The sequence below is a fragment of the Danio rerio genome, chromosome 21, assembly GCF_052040795.2.
Source record: "Danio rerio strain M-AB ecotype USA chromosome 21, GRCz13ab, whole genome shotgun sequence".
Lineage (NCBI taxonomy): Eukaryota > Metazoa > Chordata > Actinopteri > Cypriniformes > Danionidae > Danio > Danio rerio.
This window is the reverse complement of record NC_141041.1, coordinates 18301530-18317397: the sequence shown is the minus strand read 5'-3', so window position 1 is coordinate 18317397 and position 15868 is coordinate 18301530. Positions and strand designations below refer to the sequence as shown.

Genomic DNA, 15868 nt, shown 5'->3' with positions numbered 1-15868 from the left:
AAATTAATTTAATATGGTCCGCTTCTGGTGCTTCACATCTTTTTACTGCTCATTTTTATTTCAGAAATAAGGTCCAAGATTTAGAATACAGTTACCTGTACATGTTTTCTCTGTTTAAAAACAATACAGTGAAAGAAGACTTCTCTTACATCAGATTATAGTATTTATTTTCAATGTATTTGATTACCATAAAGGAGTCAGAAAGTTTAACCTGGTGCTATAATATCAATCTTTGTTGTTAATCTAACATATCTAATCTAATACACAATCCTATGAAAAAAAGTAAAGGCGGAGGTCTTTTTGCATGTTGTTGCTTTTTATGTAACTATTAACTACTATTTTTTTATTTACTGTGGGTTATGAATAAAATATTAACCAATTGATACTATAAGACTTAAATACTGCAATTTAGTGATTTTTTTTACTGGATTAACTAGTCAGATGTCATCATAACCACACTTTTTGATGTACTAAAAATATTTCCTAAAAAAATGCACTAAAAAAATTAAAACAAGACAAAATTTTGAAGACAAAAAAGAGAGCGATAGATGTGTTATTTTTAGACTGTGAAAAACGAATTTGACCACACATGTATCAGCTAGACTGATTATGGGCATATGAATCCAAGTTACATCTCTACTTAAGGAAACGATATTTAATTACAAAGAAAACAATAGAAAATTCATTGGGAGTCACAGGAAAACACTAACGTTAAGGAAATTTACTACATGGCTTCTACCATTACCACAAAATATTCATCATTTACAAAGTAAATCTATATTTTATTATTGAAATTAAAACGTGACACCTGTAACTGAACGTATATTATAGATTTTCAGCAGAATGATCAACAAAAGTGGAGCTGTCTGTTTTGGCTGTGCTTCAAATCCTAATGAGCGACCTACATAGACAACAGTGTTTAGCGTCATAACCGGGAAAGCGCCCAATTAGAAGTCCAAAACTGCTGTAGTAGGTATATCTACCTAGTGACACACAGCCTTGAGGTCAGTGCCAGTATCACATGTATCCGTTCTCGGCGCATGTGAAGTAGATCTCACACACACACTGTCCAAAAGCTGCGTGTCCAACAACTCTGACTTCCCAGCATTTAATTCTGTGACTTTATTCAGTAGTTAATAAGATATTATTTATTTAGTTAACATTAGTTGAAATAAAATGACTGAGCAATCGGCCCTGCTTCTGCGAAAACAGCTAGCAGGTAAGTGGCTAACTGTTAGCGTGAATAGCACGATTTATATTTATTATGTGTTATAAATGATGTTTATCGGTTCTGTTTGTACTTTTTAACAAGATTACATAGTGTGTAATGAAACTTACAGGGTTAGTGTTTGTGTAAGAGCATGTAGGCTTCGTATTTCCACTTGTAAAGTAATAAGGTCAGAAGGGTTTGCTAGCATGCTAGTTGAATAAGTTGGTCAGGTATAAACATGTTGATCATTAGTCTTTGGAAATTTATGTAAGGTAGTAATAAAAAATTAGAACATATTTTTTTATGTATTTAAATAAACAGTGGTAATAAATGGTGAAAGCTAAGCTGGTTTTAGCATTAGTTGACACGTGTTAGTATGTAATGGAGAAATTATTAACCTTCTGAAACAAATTAAGGTTATTAACTATATTACATATTATATGTATATTAGTACTTACACATCTTATATAAAAGTAATATCATTTTGTTTTTGTTTATACATGTGATCACAATGGAATATAAAATAAGAGAACGCTAAAGTTTTCAGATTCACTTCATTAATAAAGAATGGGTTTACGTGAGATGCTAATATTTGTTTTATTCTATAAAGTTTGTGATAAAAATCTCTGATCAATAAACTGCCATTTAGAGTTTATTTATTTATTTTTGGGAGAAATTGACAATTGGTCAAAATGACAAATGTTTTGTTTACTGTGATTTGGAAATCAGGAATAATCCACCAAATACAGATTTCTTCACTTTTAAGCAAAGTCAATGAGATTTTCTTTTGTTAATAATTGAATATAAAAGTGCTCAAAACATTTAAGTTTATTTGTTATATTATGAAATGCATTAATGCAGAGAAATTGAGTGATCTTTTTCTATATTTTTATTTCGTCCTAATTCTTTAAACCACAAAATTGTAGCTAATTGTCAGTGATACTTTTTTAAGTCATTAAAAAGAAAGACAATTACATATTCAAATGCCAGAATGTTGTTTCATTTATTTAAATATGTTACAATAATAATAATTATTCACCTTCATAATCATGTTCAACTCCTGTCTCTATCCTATTATAGTTTTTTTCCAGTAGCCAGTCCCCTGGATTAGAGGGCCTATTGACCACTTCTGTAGACCCCGCTCTGTGGTTAAGGAAAGGTTATCTCAACCCCTAAAGAGTTTTTAGCTGGGGACATTGTAAATGTGCAAGGACTTCAGCTTATGCCAGAAAACATAGATATGCTGATATTAAAAAAAAAAAGGAAAATCTCAACACAGACACAGTTTTAGTTTGTTCCTATCAAAGGGTCTTCTTTAGTTTGTTTTATTATTATTTTTGAATTTCTTTTTAAAATAACAATTTAGTTATGGCAGAAAATATATCATTTTGCAAAAAATGTGCAGCATTTAAGAAAAAAATTAAAGGGCTCTTCACCTTAAATTGGAATCGCGATTCAGGTGAATCATTACATCCTGTTACACTGATATAAAACAGAACACTGTTTCACCCATTTTTTAACATTTTTTTTATTTTTATTAAATTATCTATAGAAAGCAACTTATCATGTTTCATATCATTCTATATTGATAATTATTAAATATTTTTTAACAAACCATTTAGGACTATTAGGATTTTTATTTTAACCACTTTATTTTATTGTATCAACATTACTAATTCAATTAGGTTTAATAGTCAAAAAATCAAAAATATTTAAACAAAATATGTGATCTCTTTATATATAAGTGTTATAGAGACTTGATAGATAATATTTCATAAAGTGTATGTGATGGTAAGGTGTAAATACTGACAATCAAAGCAAACTTTGAGGTAGATAAACATCTGTAAGGTGTGAATAATAATGATACAGTAAACCTCAAACTCTGTAAACAAAAGAAATAAAGATAATCAAATTTTAGCTTTCAAGTAAAGGAACCAGCCATCATTGTTCAAATACATACTGCAACATTACAAATTGTGAAGATGAATGACTACATTACCTACTTTGCTAAAAAATCTTTCAAAAAGGGAGCTAGTGGCTGGGATGCACAAGAAAAGAAACCAAAAAGCCACTCGGGCAACATCCTTCCTTAAATCCTTTTACTATCTTGTCACTGTTGTTAGCCACCGCACTCATTATCGCAATTTTTGTTATTTTTTGACCTGAAGTGAAAAGCTTTGTGCTCACGTTCCCTTGGCATCTCTCATAATTAGGCAACCATCAAAGGTTGCAAGTTTACGGAGAAGTTCTCCGATACAAGTTTATGTAGAAATGTAAAAAGCACTGCAGTGTTTGAGTGCGCTATGTTTGTCTGAGGTAATTAGTCTGCCATTATTACTGAAATGTGCATATTCCATACAAAATGTGAAGCAGATTGGTTAGTCTACTTGCATGAATTGCGGTATGCTTGCGGCATACGGAAAAGTTCAGATGTTTTCAACTTGGTACGGCTGAAAAATGCATGCGGTTCATGTGCGCACCACTTGCACAACATGTGTGCGTCGCTCCCATACGCGCATCGTCCAAGTCGTGCCCTTCCATTGTAGATAACACTTAAGCTTACTGGCATTGCTTCCAAGGCATGTGCTAAGCAGCCACATTTTAATAAAACTATAGCGCTTCATACTGAAACTACAAACTGAATTATTTATTTATCGGTATTGACAATGGTGTTTGGTCAATAAATATCGATACCTTTTACTGCCCAGCCCTATTTTAAATGTATTATTTTTATTTCTTACCTGATTGATTAGTCATAATGCCTTAAAATAATATCAAATGTTTAATTTTCTTCTTCCAGAGCTCAACAAAAACCCAGTGGAAGGTTTTTCTGCTGGTCTGATTGATGACGACGATATCTATCAGTGGGAGGTTGTAGTAATCGGTCCTCAGGACACGATGTTGTGAGTAACCAATCCTGTTAGCGTCCATGTGTTGTTTGGGTTGAGCTATTTGAGTGGCTTGTTGACTAATCTAGTCTTCTGCAAAGCTGAAAATCTCCTCCAACAAAAGTATTTACTTACCTTTTCTGCTTTTGATTTATAGTGAAGGTGGATTTTTTAAGGCACATCTCATTTTCCCTCATGATTACCCACTCCGGCCTCCCAAGATGAAGTTCATTACCGAGATTTGGCATCCTAATGGTGAGCGTGTGTCAGTTTTTGATGAGTATGTAGACTTCTGTTGCGACTGACTCGGATATTGTTCTTTATCTTGATAAACAGTTGCGAAGAACGGAGATGTGTGCATTTCCATCCTCCATGAGCCAGGAGAGGACAAATTTGGCTACGAGAAACCCGAGGAGCGTTGGCTGCCCATCCACACTGTAGAGACCATCATGATTAGTGTGATCTCCATGTTAGCCGATCCCAACGGTGACTCACCGGCCAATGTGGACGCAGCTGTGAGTTCAGTCAGTTCTCAAACACATTGTTTAATTGGAGTCATGAAATCAAATTGGACTTTTAGTTTACCCAAAAATGAAAATGTACACACACTTTATTTTCCCCCAAGTGGTTTAAAACATTTATGAGTTTCTTTTTTTCTGTTGAATACAAAGGACACATATTTAAAGGGCACCTTTGATGAAAATCAATGTTTGTAAGCTGTTTGGACAGAACTCCTCAATTATCTGATGGGTATTTTGAGCTTAAACTTGACAGACACGTTCAGGAGACATCAAAGCCTTATTTTACATCTTGTAAAATGGGTAAAATAGGTACCCTTTAAAAAATTTTAGAAACCAGTAACCATTGACTTGCATAGTAGGAAAAACTAATAGTTTTGAAATCAATGGTTATCCAGTTTTCTTCAATATATCTTATATTTTTGTTTAACTGAGTAAAGAAACTCATTAAGGTTTGAAACGAGTGAGTTTTTGGGTTAACTATACTTTGATTGAATTATTGGGAAATTGGAGAATTTAATATTTGTGTTAGTGAATTACATGGCTGCATGAATTTGGGGAAACAGTATATATAAACTGCAATATTCCAAAAAAGAAATGAAATTGGAGCCTTTCTAAGACAATGTTACTTTAATGCAAATTAATAATGTAGTAATTGTGTCCTGCCATTAATATAAATTGATCATGGATTTACTGAAGAAGAAGAAGCATTACCATTTTACTCCACATCCCCATTAAGTTGTTTTAGGAGCAAGAAAGTAATAATTTCTCCAACATTAAGTGAAAGAAAGCAATTGAGCTGGCTTACTAAAAATTTTAATTCATTGTACGTATACTCCATTTGTGCTCTGCTTCTGGAAACTATAAACGCTGCCTACTTCAATCTGATTGGTCAGTAGCCGTCTAAATCTTTTTGACATTGATGAACGCTGACAGACAAATGAGTCAAACCAGCTTAAATATTTTACTTTTAAATCTTTTTGACTTTGAACAGTGCACTGTTTAATCAAGTATAGCAGAATGGTGCAATTTAAAAAATGGGGAGAAATTTGGTAATATTGGAGCCTTAATGCTATGGTGGTTATAGACCTTTTCAGAAAGTGAGAAGATCATCATCGATGGAATTTTTGATGAAATCAAGACCCACTTAGTATATTTCCCTACTCTTTATCCAAATTGTCACCTGATTAAAAGGGTTATTTCTCACAAAAATTACATTTAATTCTAATGAATTACTCAGACATGCTGTTACAAACCCCATAGACCTTCCATTGTCTTCAGAGCACTAATGAAGATATTTTAGGCAAAATCTGAGAGCTCCCTTATCCTCCAGACACAGCAAGGTTTCTGACTCATTCAACATCTAAAAAAATACCACAAAACATCCTTAAAACACATCACATTGCTTCAGTGGTTAAATCAGCACATCATGAAGCTACAAGGATACTTTTGTGCGCACATGAAACAAAGCAAATAACAACAGTCCTTTTTTTAGTTTCTTCTCCTCAGTGTCAGTATAGTGAAATGAATAAAGTTATTTAAAAACAAATGAATCCCAACTAATCTTTTGTCCAACTAAACCAATGACTGAAATTCTCCCATTTGTGTTTGGGTTTGCAGAAGGAATGGAGAGATGACCCTAATGGCGAGTTCAAGAGGAAAGTCGCCCGCTGCGTGAGGAAAAGCCAAGAGATGGCATTCGACTAGTGTTACATTTGTTACCGCATACACAATCAGTTCCCATCTCCATATCTTGAGGTCAAAGACAGATTTCAGTTTCAGGATTTATTTCTGTGCTTATTTGAAAACCCTTTATAAGTTCATATCAATCTTACTGATGTTCGATCGCAGTGTGGCAATGATTGATCATGTAAAAATCCAATCCAAATTCTCACCAGCCCTTCTCTCCTAGATAAATCAAATGTCAGTAGGGCTTCACCTTTTTTATTCACCGGTTATTTGGAGTTGCACCAGAGCAAAGCCACCATAGGATTATTATCATTTGTTTTCTATCTGAATGCTTGAGTTCCAGCACGTTTTCTTTGATGTCGGTTTCTCCCCATCCTCTAGTGTGTCTGAATTATTTATTATCTTAATTATGATGAAATGTACTGCATGACTCGCTTTTTTTATCTGCCACTGAGCCATCGATTTTGAACCAAGTCTTTTATGCAATTCTGGCGTGTTTTCGTGCGTTTCTGGTACTAGTAGAGGCTGACGGTCAGAATCTCTGCCGATTTCCCTCATGTTCTCTTATTAAACAAAACAATATTACAGATGAGCCAATCAGAAGGCCATCTCTTTCTCTGCTGCCTTAAGTTGTTCTCCTATCTGAAAGGAAAATTGTATTCAGTGATGTCAAGTCCGTCTCGATGTCTGTTCAGTTTTTGAGCTGGAATCCTCTTTTTGGACAAACCAAAAAAAAAACAAAGTTCGATATTTGCATGAGAGACAGAGAATATTTTTTGTATAAATGGTAAGCTCAGAAGCTGTATTTTTTGTGTATGTAAATATGATGTAATGTACCATAGCTCTATCGGTCGTTTGTTTTGTGACATTTTCCCCTTTCACACGTAGTTTTTGTAGCCTCATTTTTTTGAGTGTTCCGTTCACTCTTGTGTTTTTGAAAGCCCCATCATGTAATTTGCTCATTAAAATGTAGCATTTGTCTTAATGTTTGTCCCTTTGTTTTATTTCGCAGTCTTTGTCCTGTTGTTTCTGTCTTTTGTCAGTCATAAAACAGCATTTACCTCAGCGACTTCTAAAGGTGCATATAAGGTTCTTAGCAAAACATCTTTTAAGACAGTGCTTCTCAACCACGTTCCTGGAGGACCACCAGCTCTGCCCAATTTCGATGTCTCCTTAGTCAAACAGACCTAATTCTGATCATTAGCAGAGACTGAAAGACCTGTAATGGGTGTGACGGACAAAGGAGACATCCAAAACATGCAGTGTTGGTGGACCTCCAGGAACATGGTTGAGAGACACTAGGTGCATCCCAAATCGCATACTTATGCTCTATTTTACGCCGTCTTGTAGTATAAAAACTATTGCGTTCACACTGAAAACTCTTAAAAAAAATAAATTAAAAAAAAATAAGAAGTGCACGTTACCAGGATGATGCTCTTATTTATCTGTTAAAGTGTGGAATGTTGGACACTTCACGCACTCAACAGCCACCGCTATGCTCATGTAGCGGAAGGGGTGGAGCTTTCGGACACTGATGCTGGATTACTTTATTTTAGATTATGTAAGCTAAATTCTCCTATGAGAGTGATTATAGCGCCTCCCGATGGTGTATGCAGTTATACTCATGGCAGGTAATCTCGGGTAGTTTGGTCATTTATTTCCCTAATTTGGCAACTGTCAAACATCATCAGGAAAACATTTTTGAATTTTCACTTGTTAAAAAACCTATTAGTGTTCCATTTGGGACGACACTACATTGATATACAATGCTGTTGAGTGTGTTAGAGCATAGTGTGCCATTTGGGACGCAGCTAAAGTTCTAAGAGATGGTCTGATTGAGATTTATTTGGTGTTTATTAATGCAAATGTCATTTTATTGTTGGAAAGAAAACAGCATATAAGCAATAAGCTGTACATATTCAATTGGTCAAAGCCATGTTTTAATTTGATTCAGTGGTGTATTTCTCCAGTTTGTATGGGATCCATGGCATATTAATTTGAGTGTCACAATGTGGAAGAATGTCATTTGTTATTTTTAGTAAGTTTGAATGAATAAAACCATTATTACGAACTTTATACCAAACAGTGTGGTTATTGCAAATGTTTTACTAAATGGAATAAAGGTTAAATCTGTATTGTCAAACTGAAATTGCATTTGGGAACAGATAAGGTTCTCAAGGTGAATGCATACACTTTGGCTCTAGGGGGTTAAACAAAAAAAGAATCTGGAGTCAGATCTAAGTTTTGGTAGACATGTAAAGACAATCTAAATCATACTATAAAACATACTATCATCTCAAAAACATTGCAAGAATTAAATGCTTTGTTTCCAGTGAGGACCTGTTCATGCTTTTATCAGCAGCAGGATGGATTACTGTAATGGACTCCACACTGACTTTCCCAAAAAGACAGTCAGACAGTTGCAGCTCATCCTGACTGCTTCTGCCAAGTTTATGACCAGAACCAGAAAATCAGAGCACATCAGACCTGTCCTCAGGTCTTTACACTGGCTCCCAGTTACATTCAGAATAGATTTTATAATACTATTGCTTGTCTATAAATCATTTAATGGGCCTAGGACCTCAGTACTCGGCTCACTGAATACAAACCAAACAGATCACTCAGATCTCTAGGATAAAATAAACTAGAAATTCCAAGGGTTCAGTCAAAGCAGGGTGAATCTGCCTTCAGCTGCTGAAATCAGCTTCCAGAAATGATCAGATGTGCTCCAACATTAGGCACGTTCTACTCAAGACTCAAAACACATCCGTTTAGCTGTGCCTTTACTGAATGAGCCCTGTGCTTCGTTCAACAGATCACACTATTGTGTCTTTCTTTTCTTTTTCATTCGTTTGAGACTTTCAACACATTTTAATCTATTTTTATTCTTTGTTGTTTTTATTTTCTTATACCTGTTTCTTTTATTCCTGGTTATGTGAAGTACTTTGAATTACCATCGTGTATGAAATGTGCTACATAAATAAATTTGTCTTGTATATCAGATGAGAAAATGTTGTCTTGGAAACCAACTGAAATAGAAACTCATAAAAGCTTTTTACATCTTTGACCCACATACTGTATGGCTACAATACTGAAAATATAATATTAAAAGCTAATTCAGAAAACTGATGTGTCTTTAGACGCTAATAATAATACTGTTTCTCTTCAATAGACTTTTATTTGATCATCTGCTGTTTTACATGACAGACCAGAAATCAAATACACTTGATATAACCAGTACAAAATCTGAATAAGGGTAAACAGGTTTGCATAAACATTAAAGAAAACAGACAGACAAAAAAAATATCCATCCACATCCCGCACAGAGGTACCAACTGAGATCCTGAGTAGGTTCTTACTGGCCCGGTGCAGACAGACTTTTGTTCATGAACTGTTTCTTTACAAAACACACCCACCACTGTAGATAAAAAAAAAGGAGAAAGTGTTATTAAATAATCACTGTTTGTCAAAATGTTTTTGTGAATTTTGGTGTGAGTATTTCAGGGAACATATATTCTACAGTGTACAATGTAGTACAATTTAATAAAATGTTTCAATTTTATTTAAAATGTTTCCATATAATGCAAAACTTTCTTGAACAATTATACAGGTTGAACATTATAATAATGACTTTAGAAATGTGTTTGAGAAAATAATAGCTGAATACACAATTAATTGAAAAAAGATTGCGATCTCGATTCGACCCACTAGACGATCTTAATCCAGCATTTCTATGATTCTGCCAACTGCTGCTGTCATATTTTCAAGTTCAGAAAAGAAGCAAAAGCGGCTGCACGAGTCTTTTCATTGTTTCACATGGGTTGCTCAGCAACATGGACACCTCCAAATGATATTAAAAGAGTCACATACTGTATTTATAAGGTACAATTCACCTAAAAATGTCATTTTTGTCTTCATATAATACTGTATTTGCGGCCGGGAAATCACAAGTGACGTGAGCTGCTGACCGTGAGCTGTTACCTCATTGCTACTTAAATGATAGACGCGCGCACGTCTACTTTAGTGAACAGAACCTGCATAGGCTGTGAAAAACAGGTAATAAAGTTGTAAATAATATTCAGTTTGTGGCAGAGAGTTCGTTTGAGAGCCACACGCAGCTTTAGTCACAATACAAATATAAATGTTCAGAAGTTCTATTTTACAGTATAATCTGAAAAGAAAAATTGGTTTAATTGTCATTAAAAAAACACTTGTAGACAAATGTTTTAACTATCATGAAAAGGAATGTGACCTTAAAAAGTAAAAAAAATGTGCCTTAAGCAATCTTTCCTTGACTTTTTTCCCTCGGTTCTTCTTGTTTGCATTACAGTAACTACTTTGAAGCACATTTTTCCTTCACTGTCATTTAAAAAAACGTCCCAATGCAAGATAACAGCAAAAAATCCTTTAGTCTTGCCAGATAAATTGATGAATTAATATTTAATTCAGGGTTTCTGCAGGTTTCACTGAGTTAACTTTAAGACATTTTTAAGAACATTATGAGTAAAATGTTAGACTTATACAGAGCTAAATGCTAAAGACATTTCCCCCCGAATATCGCAGTTAGAAAAAACATTCACTTGCCTTAAAAAATTATTACAATTTAATACATTTAATATTAATAATAAAAATATAGGCCAGGTCAGTAACCTCAAAAGTAAATAAATGGAGAGCTTTTAAGCAAATATTACTGTAAGGAAAGTAATTAAATGCAATTTTTAAATAAAAGTGAAACATTTTATTGATATGGATTGTTGGTCATTCTATGGATGGTAATGGCCAGATTGGGTAACTATACATGACAAATTTTGTTAAAATTCAAAATATTTAAGACCTACAACACAACATTTCAGTAGATTTAAGACTTGTTAAGGCCTAAAATTTAGCTTTTGACATTTAAGACATTTTAAAAACCCACGGATACTCTGCCGATTAAATTCACCTTGCTTGGTTTGTCTGTCTGAGGGTCGAACACTCTGTCACACAGTCTCAGTCCGGTCTCCTGGCGGATTTGTTGCAGGTAAGCTCTCATGTTTTCTGTCAAGAGAAAAAAATACAGTATTAAATCAGTCCAGAAATATCCCTTTTGAATAAACCCATCATTTATTGCTCCATACCTTCCTCCTGCTTGCTGGAGGGTTTAGCATACATGGCGTTGAGAGGGAAACCAGGCTCTCCGGGAATGGGGAAGTTGGTAATGCCCAGCGTGTACATCTCCTTCTCTCCTTGGCCCCGTGAACTGCACTGTAAAGCATTCATATTATTGAAGGTTAGATATGTATGAAGCATTACCTATTAGAGTATGAATCTTTCATTACCTTTTGGAGTTTCTTGAGACATTCAGAGATGTAAAGAGTGATGTAGATCAAGGTTCGATCAGCCTCATTCTAAAGCAAGTTAAAAATAATATTTTAATACAAAATCTTTAACATTTAAAGGACAGTTCACACAAAATGTACATTTCCCAGTCATGATTATTCATTACAGTTTACTCCAAACCTGTTTGAATTTCTTCCTTTAGTAAAGCGAACGAGATTTTAATTGACCTCCGTTGTATATTTTGGGTTAGCAACATTATTCAAATTTAATATTCATGTTTAATTTGAGGTGAGCAGGGCTTTACTTCACTGCTTGTATAGGAATGTTTTAGTGAAAGTGAAAGTATGTATGTATGCATGTATGTATGTATGCATGCATGTATGTATGTATGCATGCATGTATGCATGCATGTATGTATGTATGTATGTATGTATGTATGTATGTGTATTATAAATATATGACATGACAAAAGTAGATATTACATGACTTTTACACACGACACTTATAGAGATTTAGATTTAGAATACATGGCATTTTTAGACACAAAACTGCTAATTATGCTTTTTTTTTTTACTTTATTTTGTCACCAATAATTTTTTTAAAAAGTAAACATAAAAGACAGAATTTTTTTTACAACAAGTGCATGGAATGTAGCTTTTCAAAACTTGCGCATTAAAAGGGTTTAAAAACATAACATATCTGAAGTAGTAACTTTGCAATGTAGATGCATTCATGCACTTGAGCTTTATTATTGTCTGTGTAAACAGATCTAAATGCCAGTGGACAGATGACTGTTTTTGATGCTCAAACTGGTAACAGCCTGACAATGTCTTATTGTGTTAAAATGAAGCACACATTTAATACAGTTAGGGGAAAATGGCCTTTATAAATGAAAACACTGCCTTGGAAATCAAATTAAAGATCAACTAAAATATCTTTTTCATTTCCGTTTAGTGACCAACATAGACATCAAGGCTTAATGCTGAGCCCTTATGAGGATGTGCAACCTATCACAGAGCCATCCCTTTCAATCAAAAATCCAACAAATTCAAAATCTGATATAAACTGAAGTAAATAATATGTGCATACATACAGTTTATAGGTACACAGTTTAAAGGGATAGTTCACCCAAAACGTAAAATAATGCCATCATTTGCTCTCCCTTCACTAGTTCAAAACCTGTTTGACTTACTTTCTTACAAAAGAGGATATAGATTAAAAAAAAAAAAAAAAGTAGGTTCGAAAGACCCACTGACAAAGGTCCACAATTTGCTACATAGGCTTAGGCTTGTTTGTCCTATTTTGACTGCTATGTCATCATAAATAGTAAAAATAACCCATCGAAAAGCTTTAAGATCAAGCAGAACGCTCTGCTGGCCATCACATCGTGTGACTTCAGCTAATCTATTTGGTCAATGCAAACATTTATTTTTCATGATTCCAACATCCATCTATGCAAGAAAACATGCAATCTAATGTATGTGAACTCATATTTTGCTACTGTATTGTTAAATAGAGAAAACATTTCAGTAACTTTTATTCTAAATCTGGGACCTTATTCTTAAAACAAAAATGTAATTACTGTTTAAATTTTTAATTATTTAAAATAATAATAATTTTAAATTTCTGACAGAGCAAAGTTGAATGTACTGGTCAGTTTGTTATTTGCCTAACAAATGACAATAGACTAGTTTTTAATTTAAAACTTCAACAGATTCCTATTTTTTTGTTCTAATGTAATACATTTGTATTTTAAAGATAAGTATTCTTTATTCAGTATTTATTTCAGTATTGTAAATCTTTAGAAAATATTTTGGTACATCAAAAAGTGTGGTTAGGATGACCACCCAACAATCTAGCTAAAACTAGGGCTTAAAATGTCACTGAATTAAATAGAACGTAAGGCGAATAACATCAAAAAGGTCCACATTTTGTAAAAAAGACCCCCCCCCCCCCTTTCACCAGGCTGGCTACGGGCCTGTTGACTCTTATAGAATTTGTGTCTCCTTTTGAAGTCAATGGTTACATTGTTCTTCAAAATATCTTCTTAAATATGCAAGAAACTCATAAAGGTTTGGAAACACTTGAGGGTGAGTAAATTTTCATTATTGAGAGAACCATGCCTTTAAATTCGAATACAAAGTGAATATTAATTCTTCTCTGAGCGCAGAACTATGAATGCAGGTTAAGGCACGCAAGTACATTTTTCAGGCTCCTTCACGCTTCCAGCACGGTCATTTGCTCCTTACCTTTATTTCATAGTTCTTGAAGAAAACATTGGCTTTGAAGTAGTAAATGGCCTCATCAATGATGTCTGTGTCTTTAGCTGGTAATAAAAAACAGGAAGGAAATCTGGTTTGTCAGACACTCTTTACTAATGACCATTTAAGGTAGAGTTAAACACATCTCATATCTCAAAGTAAGTTAACTGTTAGATCCTAAATAGTACAAAAGTAAATCCTGTCTTACTTTCTCTAGCAGCAGGACCCTTAAACTGTGTTTTGAGGGGCAGTAATGCCATATTGCCCACCAGTTTGGTGTCTGCATCCATCAGGGCTGAGTGATAAGCCTAAAAAGAGTGAAAGATGACATAAAACGCAAGACTAATAATGTTTTTTTTTCAATATGACGGAGCAAACATTTGTTTTAAAAAGGACTAATATTTACAGAAAAAAATCACAACGTTAATTTAAGTGAGGAAATCCAGTTGTTTGCAACATTACCTGATTCACCAATTCTGTTTTAAACAACGCATTTTCTGACACTTCTATGTTTATATTTGGGATCATTTGATAAACTCAAACATGTAATAAATAAATAAATTCGTAAAACTGTCAAATTTGTGGAAAAACGATGAGAGTATCATGATTTTTACATTAGCTCTTCGGCTAATAGAGCTAAATATTTTCTAGCTCCCCGCTGCTCTAACGTATAACGTGGCACAACCGCCTATAAAGCAAACAATGGCGCTCGTGGTGTAAATCGTTATGTGTGAATATTTCTTACCGGCATTTTGGTACAATATGTCCCAAACCTAGCAGGCAGAAATGAATATGTCAGCGCTGCAAGCCGTCGCTTCCGCCTGTCCCACCCTTCACCGATACAGGAAGTTTCCAGTACAATATCTCGCCAAAACCACTGGAGGGCGCCAAAGGTAACGGTTACAGTCTCTCTTTCCCCCAGAGATTATCCAGTAAAATATCCATTGAATATTCAAAAAACGTTCCATGCGCAAAGTATTTTCACCTCACGACAGTCGAAAAGATTACACAGTTTTAGTATTTTAGATTTAAAGGGTTAGTTAAGCTTTTCACTCACCATAGATGATGCTGCTGCAGATGTGACAATAAAAGTGATTTGATTTGATTTAGTTCACACAAAAAATTATATTTACTCGCCCTCAAGTCGTTCCAAACCTTTGAGTTTCTTTCGTTTAACACTAAAGGACATTTTGAAGAAAAATTAAAACTTGTAAACATTGACATCCACAGGGAAAAAAAGTGCTCAGTGGTTAGCACTCTTGCCTCAAAGCAAGAAGGGTGCTGGTTCGAGTCCCGGCTGGGAGTTGGCATTTCTGTGTGGAGTTTGCATGTTCTCCCTGTGTTGGCGTAGATTTCCTTCGGGTGCGCTGGTTCCCCATCACTGTCTAAACACTATAGGTGAATTTAATAAACTAAATTGGATGTAGTGTATGTGTGTGAATGAGTATATGGGTGCTTCCCAGTAGTGGGTTGCAGCTGGAAGGGCTTTCATTGTGTAAAACATATGCTGAATAAGTTGGTGGTTCAATCCGCTGTGGTAACCAATGACCAACAAAGGGTATAAGCCGAAGGAAAATAAATGAATTTTCCTGTGTTCAACACAAGAAATAAACTCAAAGGTTTGAAACAAGTATAGGGTGAGTAATTGATGACAATGTTCATTTTTGGGTAAACTATCAATTAATAAAATGTTCACCCAGAAATGAGGTCAGTGTTCCAGTGTTCAGGGTTTCCAACATTCTTTAAAATATCTTTTATTTTTGTGTTCAACAGAAGAAAGTAACTCAAATAGGTTTGCAACAAAAGGAGGATGAGTAAATGATGCGTGAACTATTCCTACCTCCTATTAACAAGGTTCAAATCAAATATTCAAGACTGGAAGGTTCAATATAAAAGTTTAACAGCCACTGAATAAATAACCAAGATCAACCACTATTCTGGAAATTTAAGGAACGTCACTATCAATGTCTTCTGTTACCAAAA

General features: G+C 34.3%; 2 protein-coding genes across 2 annotated transcripts; one reads left to right on the top strand and one right to left on the bottom strand.

Annotated features, from left to right (window-relative positions):
• Window positions 1-1025: 1025 nt before the first annotated feature.
• Window positions 1026-7290, top strand: ube2g1b (ubiquitin-conjugating enzyme E2G 1b (UBC7 homolog, yeast)). Its single transcript, NM_213530.1, is given in 5 exon segments — window positions 1026-1219; window positions 4011-4113; window positions 4256-4353; window positions 4435-4613; window positions 6237-7290. Coding segments are annotated over 5 exon segments (510 nt in total). The 5' UTR covers window positions 1026-1176; the 3' UTR covers window positions 6324-7290.
• A 2171-nt stretch (window positions 7291-9461) lies between these two features.
• Window positions 9462-14728, bottom strand: arpc3 (actin related protein 2/3 complex, subunit 3). The gene is made up of 7 exons (NM_001002114.2): window positions 14631-14728; window positions 14094-14193; window positions 13874-13950; window positions 11624-11692; window positions 11423-11549; window positions 11248-11342; window positions 9462-9723 (listed from the first exon to the last, which is right to left on the bottom strand). Exons 1-7 carry the CDS (start codon window positions 14634-14636, stop codon window positions 9661-9663), a joined length of 537 nt encoding a protein of 178 aa, NP_001002114.1. The 5' UTR covers window positions 14637-14728; the 3' UTR covers window positions 9462-9660.
• Window positions 14729-15868: the final 1140 nt, after the last annotated feature.

Coding starts and splice junctions, on each gene's coding strand:
- arpc3 (NM_001002114.2), bottom strand. Junction 13,951..14,093: donor GGGTCCTGCTGCTAGAGAAA/GTAAGACAGGAT, acceptor TTTTATTACCAG/CTAAAGACACAGACATCATT. Junction 11,693..13,873: donor TCAAGAACTATGAAATAAAG/GTAAGGAGCAAA, acceptor AACTTGCTTTAG/AATGAGGCTGATCGAACCTT.